At 39.0% G+C, this 18,952-nt stretch overlaps 1 protein-coding gene across 2 annotated transcripts in view; it reads left to right on the top strand.

Moving 5' to 3' along the window:
• Nucleotides 1-18,952, top strand: part of LOC148868626 (D-alanine-D-alanine ligase family) — a 147,623-nt gene that overhangs the window by 21,362 nt on the left and 107,309 nt on the right. For both annotated transcript variants that reach the window (XR_016107823.1, XM_088972469.1), the window contains exons 7-9: nucleotides 15,171-15,248; nucleotides 15,344-15,436; nucleotides 15,537-15,656. Coding sequence is in view for 1 of the 2 variants with exons in the window: in XM_088972469.1 (XP_088828595.1) it covers nucleotides 15,171-15,248; nucleotides 15,344-15,436; nucleotides 15,537-15,656 (291 nt within the window). In the remaining variant the exon portion in view is untranslated. The remainder of the gene's footprint in view (nucleotides 1-15,170; nucleotides 15,249-15,343; nucleotides 15,437-15,536; nucleotides 15,657-18,952) is intronic.

The following is an 18,952-nucleotide window of genomic DNA, read 5'->3' as shown; positions in this document are numbered from 1 at the left end:
AACCAAACCCAGAATTTGAATTTGAGGGAACAAGGAATGTGGCAATTGGTTCATTTTTGAAGGTGGAGATTGCAAAAAGGGCCGGAAATTGGTCTTTCAAAGGAGACTCCCCAACCCAAACATGTTCCCAAAACTTAATGAGCTTACCTGAGTGCAAGTCATACCTGATCCAAGGAGAAAATAGAGGCAAAATAGCTTGGATTGATTTCCAAGGTGATGCTCTTGTAGACATAGCCCGAATCCCAGAGTCCCAACCATTCTCTGCAAGCCCATGAATACTACAAATTATCTTAGCCCACAGTTTTTCCTTCTCCAATGAAATTTGTTGTTTGCTTCTCCCATTTTTTTGGAAGATTCTAGCATTTCTTCTTCCAACAAGGTCCAAACCACTGCTGCTCTAATGCATCTCCACATTAATCTTCCCCTTTCCTTTGGCCAAGCAAAAGTTGATGAATCAAACAGCATCTTGATCTCCATTGGCACATTCCACCTACATTCCATCTTAATCAAACGGTACTATATGTTAAGATAGTTTTGGCCCAGCTTGTCTTCCTGTTATAGATTCAGATAAATGACAGATTGCAGTGTCTGTTTCCTTCCTTTCCCACTTTTTCTTTTCTCTTTGGTTGCTTTCAGTTTTCTTTTTTCCCTCTTTGTAGCTGTTCAGAAATCCATCATCCACCTAATGTGTTCTCATTTTAATTTGTTTGCTATGTGACATGATTTTTCTTTATTAATGTTGTTCCTGCTCCTCTATTAGTCTACACATTGGTGTTTTGCTGATCATGAAATCTTTTTTTTATTAACAGACAGGAATTTCATTAAATTAGACTAAAAAGTGCAATTCATAGCTGGTGCTTATTTTACCCTGCTACCCTTTACAATTAGATTAATCCCAATTACAATTCTGCCCAGAAAAGCTGTTCCCTAGCCAATGAATTAGCCTTCTCATTTGCAGTTCTCTTAACCCATCTGAAAGTGGCTCTCAACTCCTTCGCTATAATTTCAATCTCTCTTATGCTTTATCTGTAATCCATACTCTTGGATATCTGCCGCCATCAAAAAGAAGATTACCATTTTTGAATCACCCACCACCTCCACATATTTCTTGGGCCCATTTAGAAGCTTTTAGCTCTCTTTTTCTATCTAAATATAAAGGGACCACCCTAAGGATCCAATAACAAAATCCATGTGAGCTGATTTAAAAGCCCAATTACACTTGTTAAATTCACCTCATTTGTGACCCTTAGAGTTGCAAATGGGTAGGATCTAATTTGGAAAAGGGTCATATCTGAATCCAATCCTATAAGAATCTGGGACATACAAATTTGATTTGATATCCAATGGGCTGTGAAACATGATTTAAATTTGATTCATTTATATATCCAGTTATCCGATTCAATTCAAAGCTCAGTAAATTTGTACAAAACTAGGATACATCTACAAAAGTAAATTTAAAACAAGAAACTATATATATATATATATATTGTATATATATATATATTATAAATAGACAAAAATAAGTTTATCTAAATCCATTTGTTGAAACTGAAGAGGAGAGGAGAGGAGACTTGTGTGTTTCGGCAATGAGGGTTCTGAGAACAGTATTTCGAACAGTCTCTATCTCAGCCCTCTAACACTGTTTTATTAGATATTTTGAGTAATTACAAGGAGGCCCTTAGTTGGGCAGAATTTACAAAGAACTTAAAAAAAAAATAACTTAACATTGACAGGATGGACCCAAAATAACTAGAAGAATAAAACAACAACCTATGGGCCATTCGGCCCATCTTCTCTACACTCCCCCTCAAACTGAGCATAGATGTCAATCATGCCAAGCTTGCTGGTATCATGCTGAAGTTTTGCCTTGGGAATGCCTTTGGTAAGAAAATCTACCAACTGTCCTTCAGATGTGATGAAAGGAAGACACACTTCACCCGAAGAGACCCTCTCCCTAATGAAGTGTCGATCAACTTCAATATGCTTGGTTCTATCATGTTGCACTGGGTTGTGAGCAATGTTGATGGCAGCCTGATTATCACAGTATAACATCATTGGCTTGTCATATTCAACTCCAAGTTCTTCCATCAAAGATTTTAGCCATAATAATTCAGAAACCCCATGTGCCATGGCCCTGTATTCTGCTTCAGCAGAAGACCGAGCAACAACCGATTGTTTCTTGCTTCTCCAAGAAACAACATTACCAGCTACCAAGCTGCAATACCCAGATGTAGATCTTCTGTCATCAATGTTCCCGGCCCAGTCAGCATCGGTGTAAGCTTCAAGTTTCATATGACCATGCTTGGCAAACAGAATACCCTTTCCTGGGGAGCCCTTCAAATAACTTAGGATTCTCTCTGCAGTTGCCAAATGAGTGTCTCGAGGAGCATGCATGAATTGGCTAATGCAACTGACTGCATATGCAATATCTGACCGAGTTATGCATACATACAAAAGTTTCCCAAGAAGTCTCTGAAAGATTCCTTTGTCTTCTAACAATGTCCTTTCTGAGACTGAGAGTTTATGACTCATATCAATAGGAGTAGCAGCTGGTCTAGCACCCATCTTTCCAGTTTCAGAGAGCAAGTCAAGAACATACTTTCTTTGGGAGATAAGGATCCCATCCTTGGATCGAGACACTTCTATGCCAAGAAAATATCTCAATTCCCCCAAATCTTTAATCTCAAACTCTGTATGGAGAAAAGATTTTAGATCTTGAATTCTTGAGGCATCATTACCCGTCACTACAATATCATCTACATACACAATGAGGTATACTACCAGAGGTCCACTCCTCTTCACAAAAAGAGTATGATCGGACTGTGTCTGCACATAACCAAAGTTAGCAAGTGTTGTTCTAAATCTCTCAAACCATGCTCTAGGGGACTGTTTTAGTCCATAAAGAGATTTCTTCAGCCTGCATACCTTCCCTTTTATATCAGTTCCATACATCCCTGGAGGAAGAGACATGTAAACCTCCTCATGTAATTCACCATTCAGAAATGCATTCTTCACATCCAATTGATAAAGGGGCCAGTCAAAGTGAGCAACTAAAGATAGAAGAACCCTCACAGATGTCATCTTGGCAACAGGTGCAAAAGTCTCTAAATAATCAATCCCATATGTCTGTGTATAGCCTTTTGGAACCAGCTTGGCCTTGTATCTTTCAATGGTACCATCAACTCTGTATTTGATAGTAAAGACCCACTTGCAACCAACAGGATCCTTCCTTTCAGGCAAATCCATCACTTCCCATGTGTCATTCTTGTGTAGGGCATCTATTTCAGATTTCATAGCATCCCTCCATTCTTGAATCTTAAGAGCTTCTGACACAGACCTGGGAATAGAATGAGAAGCAACATAAGAGAGAGAGGCAAAATATGGAGGTGAAAGCAAACTGTAAGAAAGGTGCTTGGAAATGCAGTGTGCAGTGCACTTCCGTTTTCCTTTTCTAACAGCAATGGGATTATCAAGGTTAGGGAAGGATGAATCCAAAGGTGCTGAACCAGTACCTGTTGTCTCTTCTGTGACTGGAAGTGTAGGAGGTTCATGTGTTGTAGGAGAAACAACCTGCACATTTCTGGATCTTTGCCTTTGATACACCTTGGGATTGAGGACAGGACGAGGAGGTAGGGTACCGGGACAAGGAGAATGGAACAACTGATCAAATCTTGATTCATTTGAGGGAGAGGCAGACACATCAAGGGACTCAACAGGGACAGGAAGAGGAAGAGCAAACACCTGTGTCAAATTCTCCCCCTGTGGACAATGTCCTTCTGGAGAGGAACCATAAAAACGGGAAGACTCATCAAGGGTGACATCCATTGAGACATATCGATTGCCAGACTTTGGATCAAAACAACATTAACCCTTCTGTTTGGGGGAATAACCAAGGAAGATACACTTTTGGGCTTTGGGTTCAAATTTATGCCTTTGGACACTTGGAACATGTACATAACAGGTGTAGCCAAAGACACGAATAGGAATAGGAAAAAGATCTTTGTCCGGATGAAGAAGAGCGAAGGGAGGCTTAAAACCCAAAACCCTGGATGGCATGCGGTTTATGAGATAGGTAGCAGTAAGTACAACATCACCTCAAAACCTGGTAGGAACATGTGAGGCAAATAAGATACTTCTTGCAACCTCAACAATATGCCTGTTTTTCCTCTCAGCAACCCCATTCTGTTCTGGGGTCCTAGCACATGAGCTTTGATGAATAACTCCCATGTCAGAAAGATAGTAGGATAGGTTTTTCTCAAAGTATTCTTTTGCATTGTCTGATCTGAAGATTTTAATCCTGGTATCAAATTGGGTTAGAACAAATTCATGGAATTGTTTTATAAGTCTCGGAACTTCATCACGGGATTTCATCAGGAATATCCAAGTGAATCGTGAAAAATCATCAATAAACAGGATAAAATATTTGTAGCCACCCATGGAGGGTAAGTGGTAAGGCCCCCACACATCAGAATGCACAATATTAAAAGGAACAAAAGATCTTTTATTTCTCAAAGGATACTTGCTTCTACAATGTTTTGACAATTCACAAGACTCACAATAAAGACTGGACAAACTAATTCTCTTAAACAGTTCAGGGAATAGATGACTCAAAGTCAAAAAAGACAGATGACCAAAACGATAATGACACAACATAATTTGACTAACAGACTCTGAAGAGACAGATCCAAGAGCAACATTCCCAAGATGATCAGTGCATTGTCCCGGAGTATCTAACAGGTATATTCCGTTCGCCTCATGGCCACTCCCAATCTCCTTCTGAGACTCCAGATCCTGAAAAACACAGTAGGAAGGAAAAAATGTTACACAACAGTTTAGTGATTTGGTTAAACTGCTCACAGACAACAAATTTGTATTTAGTTTAGGTACATGAAGGGTAGAAGGCAGGTACAAGGAATCTGTAGCCTTGATGGTTCCCTTACCAAAGATAGGGGCAAGTGAACCATCAGCTAAAGTGATTTTATCACGTCTAGGAAGTAAGTCATATGAAACAAATAAGGTAGACGGATTGGGCATATGATCAGAAGCAACTGAGTCAATAATCCAAGGTATCTTGAGATTACTTGAAGAAGTAGCATGATTAGCAGAAGCCCTTATACCTGAATGAGCAAATGCTGAAGTAGTAGATTTTCCTGAAGGGTTGGTAGCAGAGGTCATATCACCCAGCTGACTAATCATCTTCCCAAACTTTTCATATTCTGCTCTCATGGTTGCCAACTGTGCAGAAGCAGACATCTCTTCACTATCTGGCCCGGCAGCTACATTTGCACTTCCTGATCTTTTACTATTATATTTTTTCTGAAATCTGATGGGAACAAGGTTAGGATGTAACTTCCAGCACTTGTCTTTGGTGTGCTTCGGCCTCTTGCAGTACTCACATACAACTTCTTTCTTTCCTGTGCCACTAGAAGTTCCAACATTCCCTTTAGGTTTAATCCCCATATTGGCGAAGTGATCATTAATATCAGCCCTTTGAACCTGTACAACCCTCCTGCTCACTTCACTACTCACCAATGCATAAACTTGTGACAAAGATACACACTCCTTGGAAAGAATATTCTGTTTTGTGATATCATATTCCGGGTTAAGTCTGGTTAATAACTCAAATACCCTGTTTCTTTCAACCAGTTTCCTGTAGGTCTTTGCATCATTGGTGGTGTCCCTGGTTACAGCTTCTATCAAGTCTATTTCTTGCCACAAAGACTTCAAAGTTGAGAAGTATACAGATAATGGTTTCTCCCCTTGTCTCAGATTCTTCACATCACTTCTCAACTTATAGGCTCTCTAGCCACATTTAGTTTTTGGGAATAGGTTTCAGCAAAACTATCCCATATTTCCTTTGCTGAATTCATCCATAGATAGTGCTGGCTGATCTGTGGCTGCATTGAGTTCACAAGCCACCCAATGACAGTGTAATTTTCTTGCATCCACTTCTCGTAGGATGGATCATCTTCTGGGGGAGCCTTCTTACTCCCGGAAATGAATCCCCACTTTCCTCTACTACAAACATAAATCTTTACTGATTGTGACCATGCCAGATAATTAGTTCCATCTAGCTTAACTGTGGTCACAGTCAATAAGGAATCACTTGGAGTCCCCTGACCCAATCCATATTCAGCACCACTTTTGTTTTCAAACTCTAAGGAGTACATCATGTAAACACTCCAAATATGATTTCAGATGACTTCTACAAGTATGCTGGATAAGAGTAAGCAATAACTGAGTTCAGCCGACCACAAGGAGACAACACACTGAGTTCAGCCGACCACAAGGAGGCAACACACTGAGTTCAGGCTTCAAGAAGAAATCAGAAACTCTTAGGCACTGTGCACTTAGCCGAAGTACCTTTTCAAGGTTGTACACTCAGCCAAGAAGAGTAAGTACCAATCGGTATTGCTGAATAGGCCCTTTCACAAACACAGTGTGGGCAATAGAGACAACCCCATTGTCAAAGAAGAGAAAAGACCCCAAAACCTGTTCGTACAGCCCTCTAAAAACAGCCGAACAAGAGTAACAATACACAGCCTTGTTACAAGGATGTTTCGGCAGAATTTAACAGTCGAAGAAGAAGAGAAAAAAAACAGCCCAGAAATTTCTGGGTTAATGGAGATGAAGGTAGTACAGAACAGCTAGGATTTTCGAACACTTCAACAGTCCAAACACAGTCGAAGGTAATGTAAAACAGAACCAGAAAACTGAGCACAACTTACAGTTCGAGCTTCAGCAGTCCAACTTACAGTTCGAGCTTCAGTAGTCCAAACACAGTCGAGCTTCAAAAAAAAAAAGAGAACCGAGCTGTTCCCCTTCCCTTTTTTTCTTCTTCTCTGATTCTTCCTGGTCACCGAACCCCTTCTCCAAGAGATTCTAGTCTTGGGCTTGTTCAATGACCTCCAAGAATCAGGCAGTACGTGACTAAGCCTCCAGCCCTAGGACGTTCAAGTTCAGATATGCTCTGATACCATGTTGAAACTGAAGAGAGGAGAGGAGACGTGTGTTTCGGCAGTGAGGGTTCTGAGAAGAGTATTTCGAACAGTCTCTATCTCAGCCCTCTAACACTGTTTTATTAGATATTTTGAGTAATTACAAGGAGGCCCTTAGTTGGGCAGAATTTACAAAGAACTTAAAAAAAAAATAACTTAACATTGACAGGATGGACCCAAAATAACAAGAAGAATAAAACAACAACCTATGGGCCATTCGGCCCATCTTCTCTACACCATTATATCACTTAATCCTAAATAGCTTGAAGTTAAAATACTAAAAAGGGTCTTTCTCTCTAATTGGATCCTAGTGGGTCAGATCAAGCAATATCCAAATCCAATCCAATTAATAAATGGATTAATGGATCAAATTTTCAAATGTTGTCCAATCCAACCTGGTTAAACAGATATCTGGACCTGTATTTATTAAGAAAAGATATCTGAACGCAATTAAACGAGTTGAACGAATCAGAATATCAGATTAAGTCTGATCCATTGGCAGGTCGAGTGGTGCTCCCAAGTGAGGAGGCTACTTGTCTCTCTTTTGATTGAATGGGGTGGTTATATAACCACCCCAAGATCTATAGAGGGCTCCTACTAAAAGAGTCCACACCTAATGGAGCTTTGAAGAGAGAAAAAAAGAGAGGCAGGAGGGAGGATGAAAATGAGAGAGAAAGAAAGAAAGAAAAGAGAAAGAAGAAAAGGAAGACCAGTCTTGGTCATGATGTAGATTTATGACCAAGCAAGAGCAGTTCACAGGAAGGCAGTTAGGAATATTTCCTCCCAAGTTTGCTGGTCTTCCTGCTCCTTTTCTGCTCCCCTCTTTTATTCTCTAGTAGACAAAGTTTCTGTCTCTCATGCTAATTCCTCTCCTTTGCATGTCTTCAGGGCAGATAATTTCTTCCTTGCAGCACAAAATGAGGTAAAACCTAGAGGGACATATGCCTGTGTTAGAGTTGACTACACGGGGGTATTTCAGTCTTTTCCATATCAGTAATGTATGAGTTATATGCCTTCTGTCTAGACAGAGGCATTTCTGTCCTTGTACTCTTATTTACTAAGTCTAAATATATGGTCGACTGAGTTAGACTCTGTCTTCTCAGTTCGACATTTTTATCCTTTCTTCTTCTCTTCTCTCTCTTCTCAGTTTGGCTGAATGCTAACATGGTATCAAAGCGCCACTAGTAGAAGTCGACTGCAGCTTTCTTCTCTCCTCCTCCTTTCTTTTCCATTTTTTTTTGGTGTGAGAAATCTGGGTTAGAGGACTGTGAAGAAACCCAGGTTTCTGCAGCAACATCTAGGGTTTCGGTGGGTTAACTTGTGGTGACAGTAGACGACTGCAGAAGTTCGAGTGAACAAGATTTTTTTTTTGTATGTGGACTGCTTTCACTATGTGTGATAGCTGTGGTGGTTGAGTAGGTGCAGTAGTTGTGGTCTGAACCCTCTAATGCAGTTTCAAGAGGGATTCTCTGTGTTTTTAAATCTGCCTATTCATAGATTTGTGGTGTTCAAAGTGGCCGAATGCATGCTAGGGCAAGCTCGTGGTGACTATAAGTTTGCTGGTGTGGAAGTTGAAGAACAGTAGTGTAGTGGCTGAAACTTCTCTTTTGTGTGTGTGACGGGCAGAACCAATTTCGTAGATTGAGATGGCGTCGGTGGGTGATTCGAGTGGAGGCTAGAAATCGAGTGTGATGATCTCCTCTGTTTTTTTAAGTGCCCAGATGACATCCATCAAACTCAACGATGAAAACTATGTTCCGTGGGCAAAATCGGTGGAAGTGTTTTTGAAGGCTAAGAAGAAAGTGAAACATGTACGGGAGGAGAAACGGAGTACTGAATCCCCGGGTTTTAGTGATTGGGAGCAAGAGGATTCTCAGATCATGATGTGGTTGTGGAGTAGTATGGAGCCTAAAATCAGTGTTAACTTCATGTTTTTAGATACAACAAAGGATATATGGGAACATGCCAAGAAACTCTATTTTGGACAAGACAACACTATAAGTTTTTATCAGCTTTATCAAGAATACTTCAGTTTGCAGTAGAGAAATCAGACTCTTGAAGAATATTGTGCTAGTATGAAAAATCTTTGGAATGAACTTAACGTATCTCATCCCTTAATACCGGACGTTAAAATTCAGCAACAACAAAGGGAACAACTAGATGTTACACAGTTCTTGGTGGAACTGAAAGTGGAGTATGAACCTGGCAGAGTACAGATATTGGGTGGATCTGCTCTCCTTACTCTAGAAGAAGTGTTTGCCTGTCTTCGTAGGATATCTCTTAGCCCCATAGAGAGTAACATAACTTCAACAGATCAGCACTGGTTAGTACTCGAGGTGGTTCTTATGGGCAAAGAGGAGGTGGCCGTATAATTAAGGGAGGCTATGGTAATCCTATGGGTGGTTGTACTAGTGGAGGAGTTCGTGATTCAGGGGGAGGCCGTGGCAGAGGAAGGGGGAGCACAACAAGGAAGTGCACACACTGTGGGAGAGAAGGACACACATCTAACTTTTTTTATGATTTATATGGCCCACCATCCACATGGGCTAATCATGCAATTGTTGGTGGTAGTGAAGTCTATGATACTCAACCAGTTGGTCCAGCATCTTCTACAGTCACAACCACTTCACATCAGAACACCGCCACCCTTACTCATTCAGGTATAGCTTACCTAGCATCTAGACCTTCACCCTGGATAATTGACTAGAGCCTTTGATCACATGACCGAGACTCCATGTGTGTTTTCCTCCCTTTCTCCAACCTCTACATCAAGTAATGTTACCTTGCCAATGGGTCTACTTCCCCTATCTACGGTGTTGGTAATGTTACTACTACATCTCTATCTTTGTCTTCTGTCTTATACATTCCCAAGTTTCCTTTTAATCTTATGTTTGCTAGTAAACTAACCAAATCCCTCAATTGTTCTATCACATTTTACCCTTCCTCTTGTGTTTTTCAGGATCAAATGACGGGGAAGAAGATTGGTGGAGGGCATGAAGTTGGCAAGTTGTATTATCTTGACGGTGGAGGCTCTATAGTTGCGCTTCAAACCTCCTTGACTCCTCTTTAGTGGCACTGTAGACTCGGCCATCCATCTCTTAACGCTCTCAAGCTTCTTGTTCCGTCATTTATTCGTCTGTCATCTTTGCAGTGTGAGTCGTGTCAGTATGGGAAACACCACCAGGTTTCCTTCTGTCCTAGAGTTGATAGTCATATGTTGAGCCCTTTTGATTTAGTTCATTCAGATGTTTGGGGTCCAATTAGAATTGAGTCGTACAATGGTTACAAATATTTTGTTATCTTTGTTGATAACTGTTGAAGAATGACATGACTTTATTTAATGAAAGAAAGAAGTGAATTATTTTCCATTTTCCAAAAATTTCATGTTGAAGTGCGTACCAATTTGGTGTTTCACTTAAAATTCTTCGTTCTAACAATGGTAGAGAGTATTTTCTTTCTTCCTTTTAACAATACTTGGAACAACATGGTATAATTCATCAGACATCTTGTGCCCACATTCCTCAGCAAAATGGGGTGGTTGAGAGAAAGAACCGACATTTACTTGAAACAGTTCGGTCTCTTCTTCATCATATGAATGTTCCTAAGCGGTTCTGGGGTGATGCAGTCCTTACTGCTTGTTTTCTCATTAATCGCATGCCCACGTTTATTCTTGATGGTCGTTGTTCTCTGTTCTCTACCTTGTTTCCTACTTTGTCTCCATACCCCTTGACTCCCAAGATCTTTGGGTGTGTGTGCTTTGTTCAAAATCTTGGTCTTGGTTTAGACAAGGTGGATGCTCACTCCATTAAATGTATCTTCATTGGCCAATATAGGACATAGAAAGGGTATAAATGTTACAGTCATATTACTCGAAAATCCTTTGTTTGCCCTGATGTTACATTTTTTGAATCGGTGCCATATTTCTCTGGTTCTGATATCCATCCTTTGCCTACGGAGGTTCCTCTTCCTCTTCTGGTTGATAATTCCATTCCGGTGGTTCCCCTTGTGCCTGAGTCTCCCTTGTTCCCATTACAGGAGCATACTGAAAGACCACCAATTCGTCAAGTGTATACTCATCGACAAAGACCAGCGCTTCCAACACCTTCTACTCTAGTGGCTGATCCAACACCTTCCACAACTGAATTGGCTTCTGGTCTTGACCTTTCTATTGCATTGTGGAAAGGTAAACGTAGCTGCACGCTACACCCCATATCCAATTATATTTCTGTATCTCACCTTTCTGCTTCCTATCGCCAGTTTATTACCTTGTTGTCCTCTGTATCCATACCTAAGGATGTTCAGGAGGCTCTTACATCGCCAGGGTGGTGAAAAGCTATGGAAGAGGAACTCTCTGCTCTTCATCACAATCATACATGGGAACTCACCACTCTTCCCCCAAGTGGAGAGTGGAATGCCTGAAATCCTGTTTAGTTGCAAAAGGGTACTCTCAACTTTATGGTGTAGACTATGTCAAAACCTTTTCTCCAGTTGCAAAGATTGGCTCTGTAAGTGTGTTGATTTCCTTAGCTGTCATGCATGATTGGCCTTTATTTCAGCTTGATATTAAAAATGCCTTTCTCCATGGGGATCTTCTAGAGGAGGTGTACATGGAGCAACCACTAGGGTTTGTTGCTCAGGGAGAGGATGGTAAGGTGTGGAAGCTCAAGAAGGCGATTTATGGGCTCAAAATAGTCTCCCCGTGCTTGGTTTGGCAAATTTAGTGAGGTGGTGAAAGAGTTTGGAAGGAGACAATGTCAAGTTGATCATTCAATATTTAGCTATGATTCTGTGGCCAGGAAGATCTTGTTGGTAGTTTATGTGGCTGACATAGTGATAACTAGTAGTGATAGAGTTGGGATTGATAGATTGAAGACTTTCCTACAGGATCACTTTCAGGCAAAAGATCTTGGGAAGTTGAAGTATTTCGTAGGTATAGAAGTTGCTAGATTAAAGCAACGCATAAACCTTTGTCAGTGGGAATATGTACTTGACTTGTTGGAAGAAACATGGTTGCTAGGTGCTAAACCAGTTGAAACTCCCATGGAACTGAATGTGAAGTTGGGAAGTGACACAAGTGAATTGCTCAATAACCCTGGAAGGTATTGAAGGCTAGTGGGAAAACTGAATTATCTAACTATCACTAGGCTTGATATCTCATTTGCTATCAGTGTGGTAAGCCATTTTATGCAGAGTCCTCGGGTACCTCACTAGGATGCAGTTCTTAGGTTGTGCGGTATTTGAAGGGGGCTCCAGGTCGTGGGTTATTGTACAATCCAAGAGGTAATCTTGAAATAGTTGGATACACCGACGCAGACCGGGCTGGATCTGTATCAGATAGAAGATCCACTACAGGTTATTGCACCTTTCTTGGAGGAAATCTTGTGACTTGGAAGAGCAAGAAGCAGAATGTGGTAGCAAGGAGTAGTGCAGAAGCAGAACACAGTGCCATGGCTCACACTGCATGTGAACTAGTGTGGTTGAAGAATCTATTGCAGGAAATCGGGTTCTCAATAAGCAAATCCATGAAGCTATATTGTGACAATCAGGCTGCAATTCACATCTCATCCAACCCGGTTTTCCATGAGAGAACTAAACACATAGAGGTAGATTGTTACTTTGTAAGGGAAAATGTCATCAATGGTGTGATAAGGACAGAGCATGTGAGAATAGGTGAACAATGGGTAGATCTGTTCACAAAAGGGTTGAGTTCAGGAAGAGTGAGGTACATATGTAACAAACTGGGATTATATGATATATATTCTCCAGCTTGAGGGTGAGTGTTTGAGTTGACTAAACAGTGGTATTTCAGTCTTCCATATCAGTAATGTATGAGTTATATGCCTTCTGTCTAGACAAGGGCATTTCTGTCCTTGTACACTTATTTACCAAGTCTAAATATATGGTCGATTGGGTTAGACTCTTTGTCTTCTCAGTTCGACATTTTTCTCCTTTCTTCTTCTTCTTCTTCTTCTTCTTCTCCTCTCTCTTTTTCTCTCGCTTCTCAGTTTGGCTGAACACTAACAGCCTGTAGCCTTGTCAAATGACTTAGCTGATTGCAGTTCCCATACTAAGTGAAAAGTAAAGTTTATGTAGGAGAAAACTGCATACAGCTTGCCAAATGACTTGGCCGATTGCAATCCTCTACAAAATGAAGAAAATAAATCATAAGTAGGAGAGGAAAACTGCCTACAGCCTTGTGAAATGACTTGGCTGATTGGAGTTCCCCACAAAAGAGAAATGAAGCATATGTGGGAGGAGGAAATTGCCTCAGCATTGTTAAATTACTTGGTTTATTGCAGTTCCCTACAAAGTGAAGAAAATAAATCATATGTAGGACTGCCTCGGAGAGAGCCCCCATTTTAGTCAGTGTTTTCTCATCTTATACAAGACATTCTTCATCAAATAACAATTGATTCTTAATCTTAAAATCACAAAACATCTCTATATATACAGGGCAAAAATTTTGGGCCCTTGCGTTAACTTGTTTAGGTGTGCCTCAAGGCTTGGTTGGAGGCGGGGGGCTGATCTTTAGAATTAGGAAACAAGATGTCTAACTGCACATTTACTACCTGAAGTAATGCAGTTGGGAGAGAAATAAACAGATTGAAAGTTTCACATGCTTGAATATTTTTTATATGCTATTATTGAGTTTGGGCCGATTTTATGTTATTGGGCCCAGCTTTGTTTTATTTTTATTTATGTTATTCAGTTACGAAGCTATTGGGCCTTAGGCCCATTAGTTTATGTTAATTTTAAGTTATGACTGTTCAGCTACTTAAAGTAGCCACCCTACTAAGGGTATCTTTGTAATCTTTCATTCTTTTATTTAAGTATATAAATCAAGAGGGGTTGGCAGCCAGATTTATTCAAATTCTGGCAACATCCCACTCTCTTTTCTTCTTCTCTTTCTTTTCTCTTGCTAAAACTTTTCAGCTTCTACTACTTTTCTTCACAAAGCATATATCAGAATCAATTATCAGCAACTTCTACTGTTATGTTTGATTTTTTTATACATTTTCACTTTGATTATGTTTTATATGTTATGTTACGTTTATACATTTGAGTCAATAGGATTTTTAAAACATTAAGTTTTTTTTTTTTTTTTAAATCAAGTTTGTATTTTTTCTGAATTAATATTATTTTTAATATCATGTTGAAATTTTTGAAGTTTTTAAAAATTTTGTGCCTTGCCTTGCACCTTCTGCCTTAGGTGCAAAAAGTCCCTTGTGCTTTCTTGCACCTTGTACTTTAAAACACTATTCATGTCATCAGTGGCACCTTATCAATAAGAAAAGGTCATTCAGAATGCTGGTCCCAGCTATCCAGGACCATGAGAGGAATTCATTGGATACAGACCTAGCCTCCAGCATCTTTTGCATGAAGTGGCTTCTCTCAAATGTGAACCTGTTCTCATGGTTGTCAGCTCAAGGTTTTACCATCACTCCAAGCAATGGCCCATAGGCCCTAACCACACCTCACTGATAATAACCTATATTAAGCTTGTTCAATCTTCTATTACTTTAGTGTTATCCACTACCATTTTCTGTTTTTTCTTTTTCTTTTTCTCTAAAATTTCTTTTCTTTTTGATGTTTAAAGACTGAGCTCTTCTCCAGTGATCTAATTACACCCAAAATTTACCTCTTAAAATTCCAGTGTTGTTATCTCTGTTTCTAGATGAAGGTCTAACACATTCTTTCCCAATGTCAAGTTGCAGTAGAATAGCTGGTTTTCTTCATCAGTTTGACCTATCATGTATATTCCTCCTATGCTTCTATTTCTTCTTTTTGAGAAATTGTTTTATTGCCCATGCTCTAGTTTTTGTTGAGATTCATGGAGTTCTTTGATGATATTTGTTCCATTTGAGTTTTTGCTGTGGATTCTTGGAACCTATCCCAGATGAAAGGATTTTACATGATTATTTTCCACAGGTCCTGGTCTGATGCTTCATGCTCATTCTAGGGCCTAATATGGCTTTAGAGAACTTGAATTGATGATCAGGATCCATGAATCCAATGTCAAATGGTTGGTGTAGGGTTTTGATGATTTTGATGAAATATACACGATTTAATGTCGTAATCATGTATGGTTTGCGGTATCTAACTGTCATTTATTCATTTAGGTCTTCTGAATACTTAAGCTAATCCACTAATACTCTTTCAAAATGTATTCAGGGAAGTTGTCTGAATAAATCTGAATTGTCAAACTGGTTTGAAAGCAATCAATTGGACTGTTGCTCAGGGAAAGTTGTGGTAATTTGAATTCTTCTGGTCCATGTTGGAACCAATGAAGCATTAGTTAGTTAAGCCTGTTAAACATCTGTAAGATCTTCCTGTTACAATGGCAGGTAAAACCAGCAAGGGCAGGGTCAAGCATTGGTGTCACTGTTGCTTATGGTGTTGATGATGCCCTTAAGAAAGCAAATGATATTATTTTAGAGGTATTCTTGAGTCTTTTGATATTCAACTGGGAGTTCCAGAAAACAATAACCAATGAAGAAAAGACATGTTTGTAATACTGATTTTCTGTGTATTCGGCAGGGAATTGATCATAAAGTTCTTATTGAAGTTTTTCTTGAAGGTGGAAGTGAATTTACTGCCATTGTCCTTGATGTTGGTTTTGGTGTTGATTGCCATCCCGTGGTTCTCCTCCCAACAGAGGTGCAAATATTTCAAGTTTTCTGCTTTGATTTCATTTCATTGCAATGTCAAACTATTTTCATTTATCGCTAATATTTAGTGTTGAAATGGATCATTCGGGGTTAAATTATTGTTCTTTGTACTTCTCTTGGTATGGGTAGCATTGAATTTCACAATAATCTCTGTTACCAATCATTTACTTCTGCACTGTTGTGTTGTATATATCTACTTCTTTTAAATATTCAATGAAAGTTGTTACCAATCAAAAAGAAAAAAAAAGTCTAAAATCAGGTACGAATGGCACAGCTGAATTGGAAAAGATGGGCAATAAATAAAAAAATTATGTGATCATGGTCATTCTTGTTGCTGCAGCTTGTGCTGAATAGTACAAATTAATTGCTTGTAACATGGAGACAATACATGTCATTAGGTTCACTTTATCCAATGGAAAGAGCAAATGCATCATTTTGTTTGTTACAATTGTTAACTGGATTTCCTCAGCTAGTAACTGGATTAGTTTAAATGTGCAAGGAATAACTACACAAGAGGAACTAGATGCAATACAAAGAGAAAATCCATAAACACCAACTCTTGGCAATACCCTTGATCTAAAAAATAAAATATATAAAAAAAACTTTTCAGCAGTTTGAATATGATAATTGATTCCTTTAATCCCTGATTGATAATATGGTAAATCAATTCTAGTTGTGTATCCAAAACCTTGTAACTTGGGTCAGTCTTAACCCAAAACTTGACTGGTTCAACCTGTTTTTAAGTTGTGTTGGCGAGTTTTTCTCATTGTTTGGAGAATCAGGTCCCAAATTTAAAACCAGTTTTGCATGGGGCATGGGCATGGAATCAGACTCTTATGCATACCTAGGAGTCTGAGTCGGAAAGAAGAAAAAACATGGATAATGGATACATCTATGGAAAAGTATGAACACTTAAAATAGTCTATATATTTTCAAATTCTAACCACATATACTTAGAAAAAAGGTTTGGATTTGTCATTATGTCTTTACCTATAATGGTTTTTAGAAAAATGACATTCTTTGTGTATATTTGCTATTCATTTATGATAAAATCAGCAAGTAGATGAAATGTTATGTTCAAGTGTCCATCAAGAACCATGGGATGTCTGAATGCAATACATGTCTGAATAGTCAGCAATTTTTGTTAGTTAGTTATGCCTTTGTTTTATTGATCCGAAACCCTTGCACAAAAGGAATTAGTCAGAAATTTTTGTTACCAATCTTACTGATAGAAGACAAATAATGTCAAAAATCTTAGTGTGTTGTTTAGAGTAGGTGTTATTTTCGTTTTTGGTACTTTTTGATGTCTTCAGTTTCACTTTTTTATGCTAATTTCCCAGAGTAAAAAACCATTTGATTTTCATGAATTGTGTCGTTAGTTGTTTTTTCAGTTGGCTATCCAATGAGACCAAGATCATGTGAACCTGCCATGATTTAAGCAATTATGACCATTTTACTGATAAGAGTATCAGTTAATGATAGGATCTAGGTTTTAGAAATTTTGTTTTAGTTAGGATTTCTTTTGGGTCTTAAGTTAGAGTTTTATTTCCTATAAATAGCTTTATGAAAACATTGTAAAGAGAGAGGCCAGATATAGTGCTTTTGCAGGAAACTAAGCTGGCTGATTTTGACAGAAGTTGGGCAAGGAGTGTTTGGAGCTCTAGAGATATAAGTTGGATTGTAGTACCTTCTTGGGGAGCCTTTGGAGGACTAATCACAATGTGGAGGATTGAAGTGGTGAAATCCTTGGAAGAACTAATTGGTTGTTTCTCTTTTAGTGAAGTTTAAGAATGTGGGGGACGAATTTACTTGGGATTTGTCCAATGTCTATGGCCCATGTAATTATAGAGATAGAGGGGAGTTGTGGGAGGAGGATTTTGACATTAGGGGTTTATGGGAAGGTCCTTGGTGTGTAGGGGGTGACTTTAATGTGATTAGATTCTTGAGCAAAAAAAATAATCCCAACCAACAAATCTCGACCAGCATGAGGAAGTTTGATGAGTTATTGATATTAGTGAGTTAAAAGAGATTCCACTACAACAATCCTTGTTCACGTGGTCCAATTTACAGGCCTCCCCTGCATGTTCAAAATTGGATAGGTTCTTATTCGACATTGAGCGGAAGAACACTAGGGAGGGCTAGTAGCTATGGATTTACCAAGGGTTACTTTTGATCATTGGCTAATTAGAATTGGAATATAGGATTTTCTAAGTGGCCCTACCTCATTTCGATTTGAAAATATGTGGCTCACTCATTTGGATTTTATCCGTAAGGTGGGGGAATGGAGATAAGAATTGGGAGGTGTACATTGGAAAGGAGTAAGGTTTCATAGGGAAATATTGAAGGGGAGAATCAAGGAGTGGAATAAAGAGCATTTTGGAAGATTTGGAGGAGAAAATTGAGAGGTGACATCCCAAATTGAGCAACTGGATGAAAGGGATAATTAGGGTTGATTAAGTGAAGATGATAGGAGGATGAGATGGAATCTGAAGGAGCTAGAGAAAATACGCTAAAGAAATTTGTTGAAGGCAAAAGTCAAGGCATAAATGGATTGATGAGGGGGATGATAATACCAAGTTCTTCCATGTGATAGAAAATGGTAGAGGAAAGAATTTCATGGTGAAATTGGAAGTGAATGGAAAAATTTTGATTGATCAAGAGGAGATTGCGAAGTGTTTTGTGGATCACTTTAAGGCAATTTATTGAAGACAAGAAGGTAATAGGGTTATTGCGGAAGGGTTGGATTGGCCAAAGTTGGAGGATGATGTGGCAAGATCATTAGAGAGGGAATTTGAGGCAGAAGAAATTAGGAGGGTTATGTTCTCAATGGATAGATCTAAACTCGCAGGACCAAATGGTTTTACAATGGCACTATACCAAGGTTGTTATGAAATTATTAAATCTATCCTTTGGGTAGTTTTTAAGGAGTTTGCCAAAGAATATTTTATTAGCCCGGGTATCAATGCTACTTTCTTAGTCTTGATACCTAAAAGGGGGATCCTATTCAGTCATATGACTTTAGACCCATTAGTTTGGTGACTAACATTTACAAAATTTTGGTTTAAGTGCTTTTTTTTGTCAACTTAGTGGTTCGAACAAGAGAGCAAACAATCAAATCAGGGGTGTCAGGAGAATGAATTGACCCCCACCCCCAAAGAGCCCTTTATATATATAAATATATGTTCAATTACAAAAAAGCCCTTACGGGGCTAAAGAGAAGGAAAACAAAGAAATAAAAGAGTATATAAAATACAAGAGGGACTATGATAGTACAATACATCAAGA

This window comes from Nelumbo lutea, chromosome 2 (assembly GCF_056320005.1).
Source record: "Nelumbo lutea isolate HS-2025 chromosome 2, American lotus-T2T, whole genome shotgun sequence".
NCBI classification, from domain to species: Eukaryota; Viridiplantae; Streptophyta; class Magnoliopsida; order Proteales; family Nelumbonaceae; genus Nelumbo; species Nelumbo lutea.
This window is presented reverse-complemented; position numbering and strand designations above follow the sequence as displayed.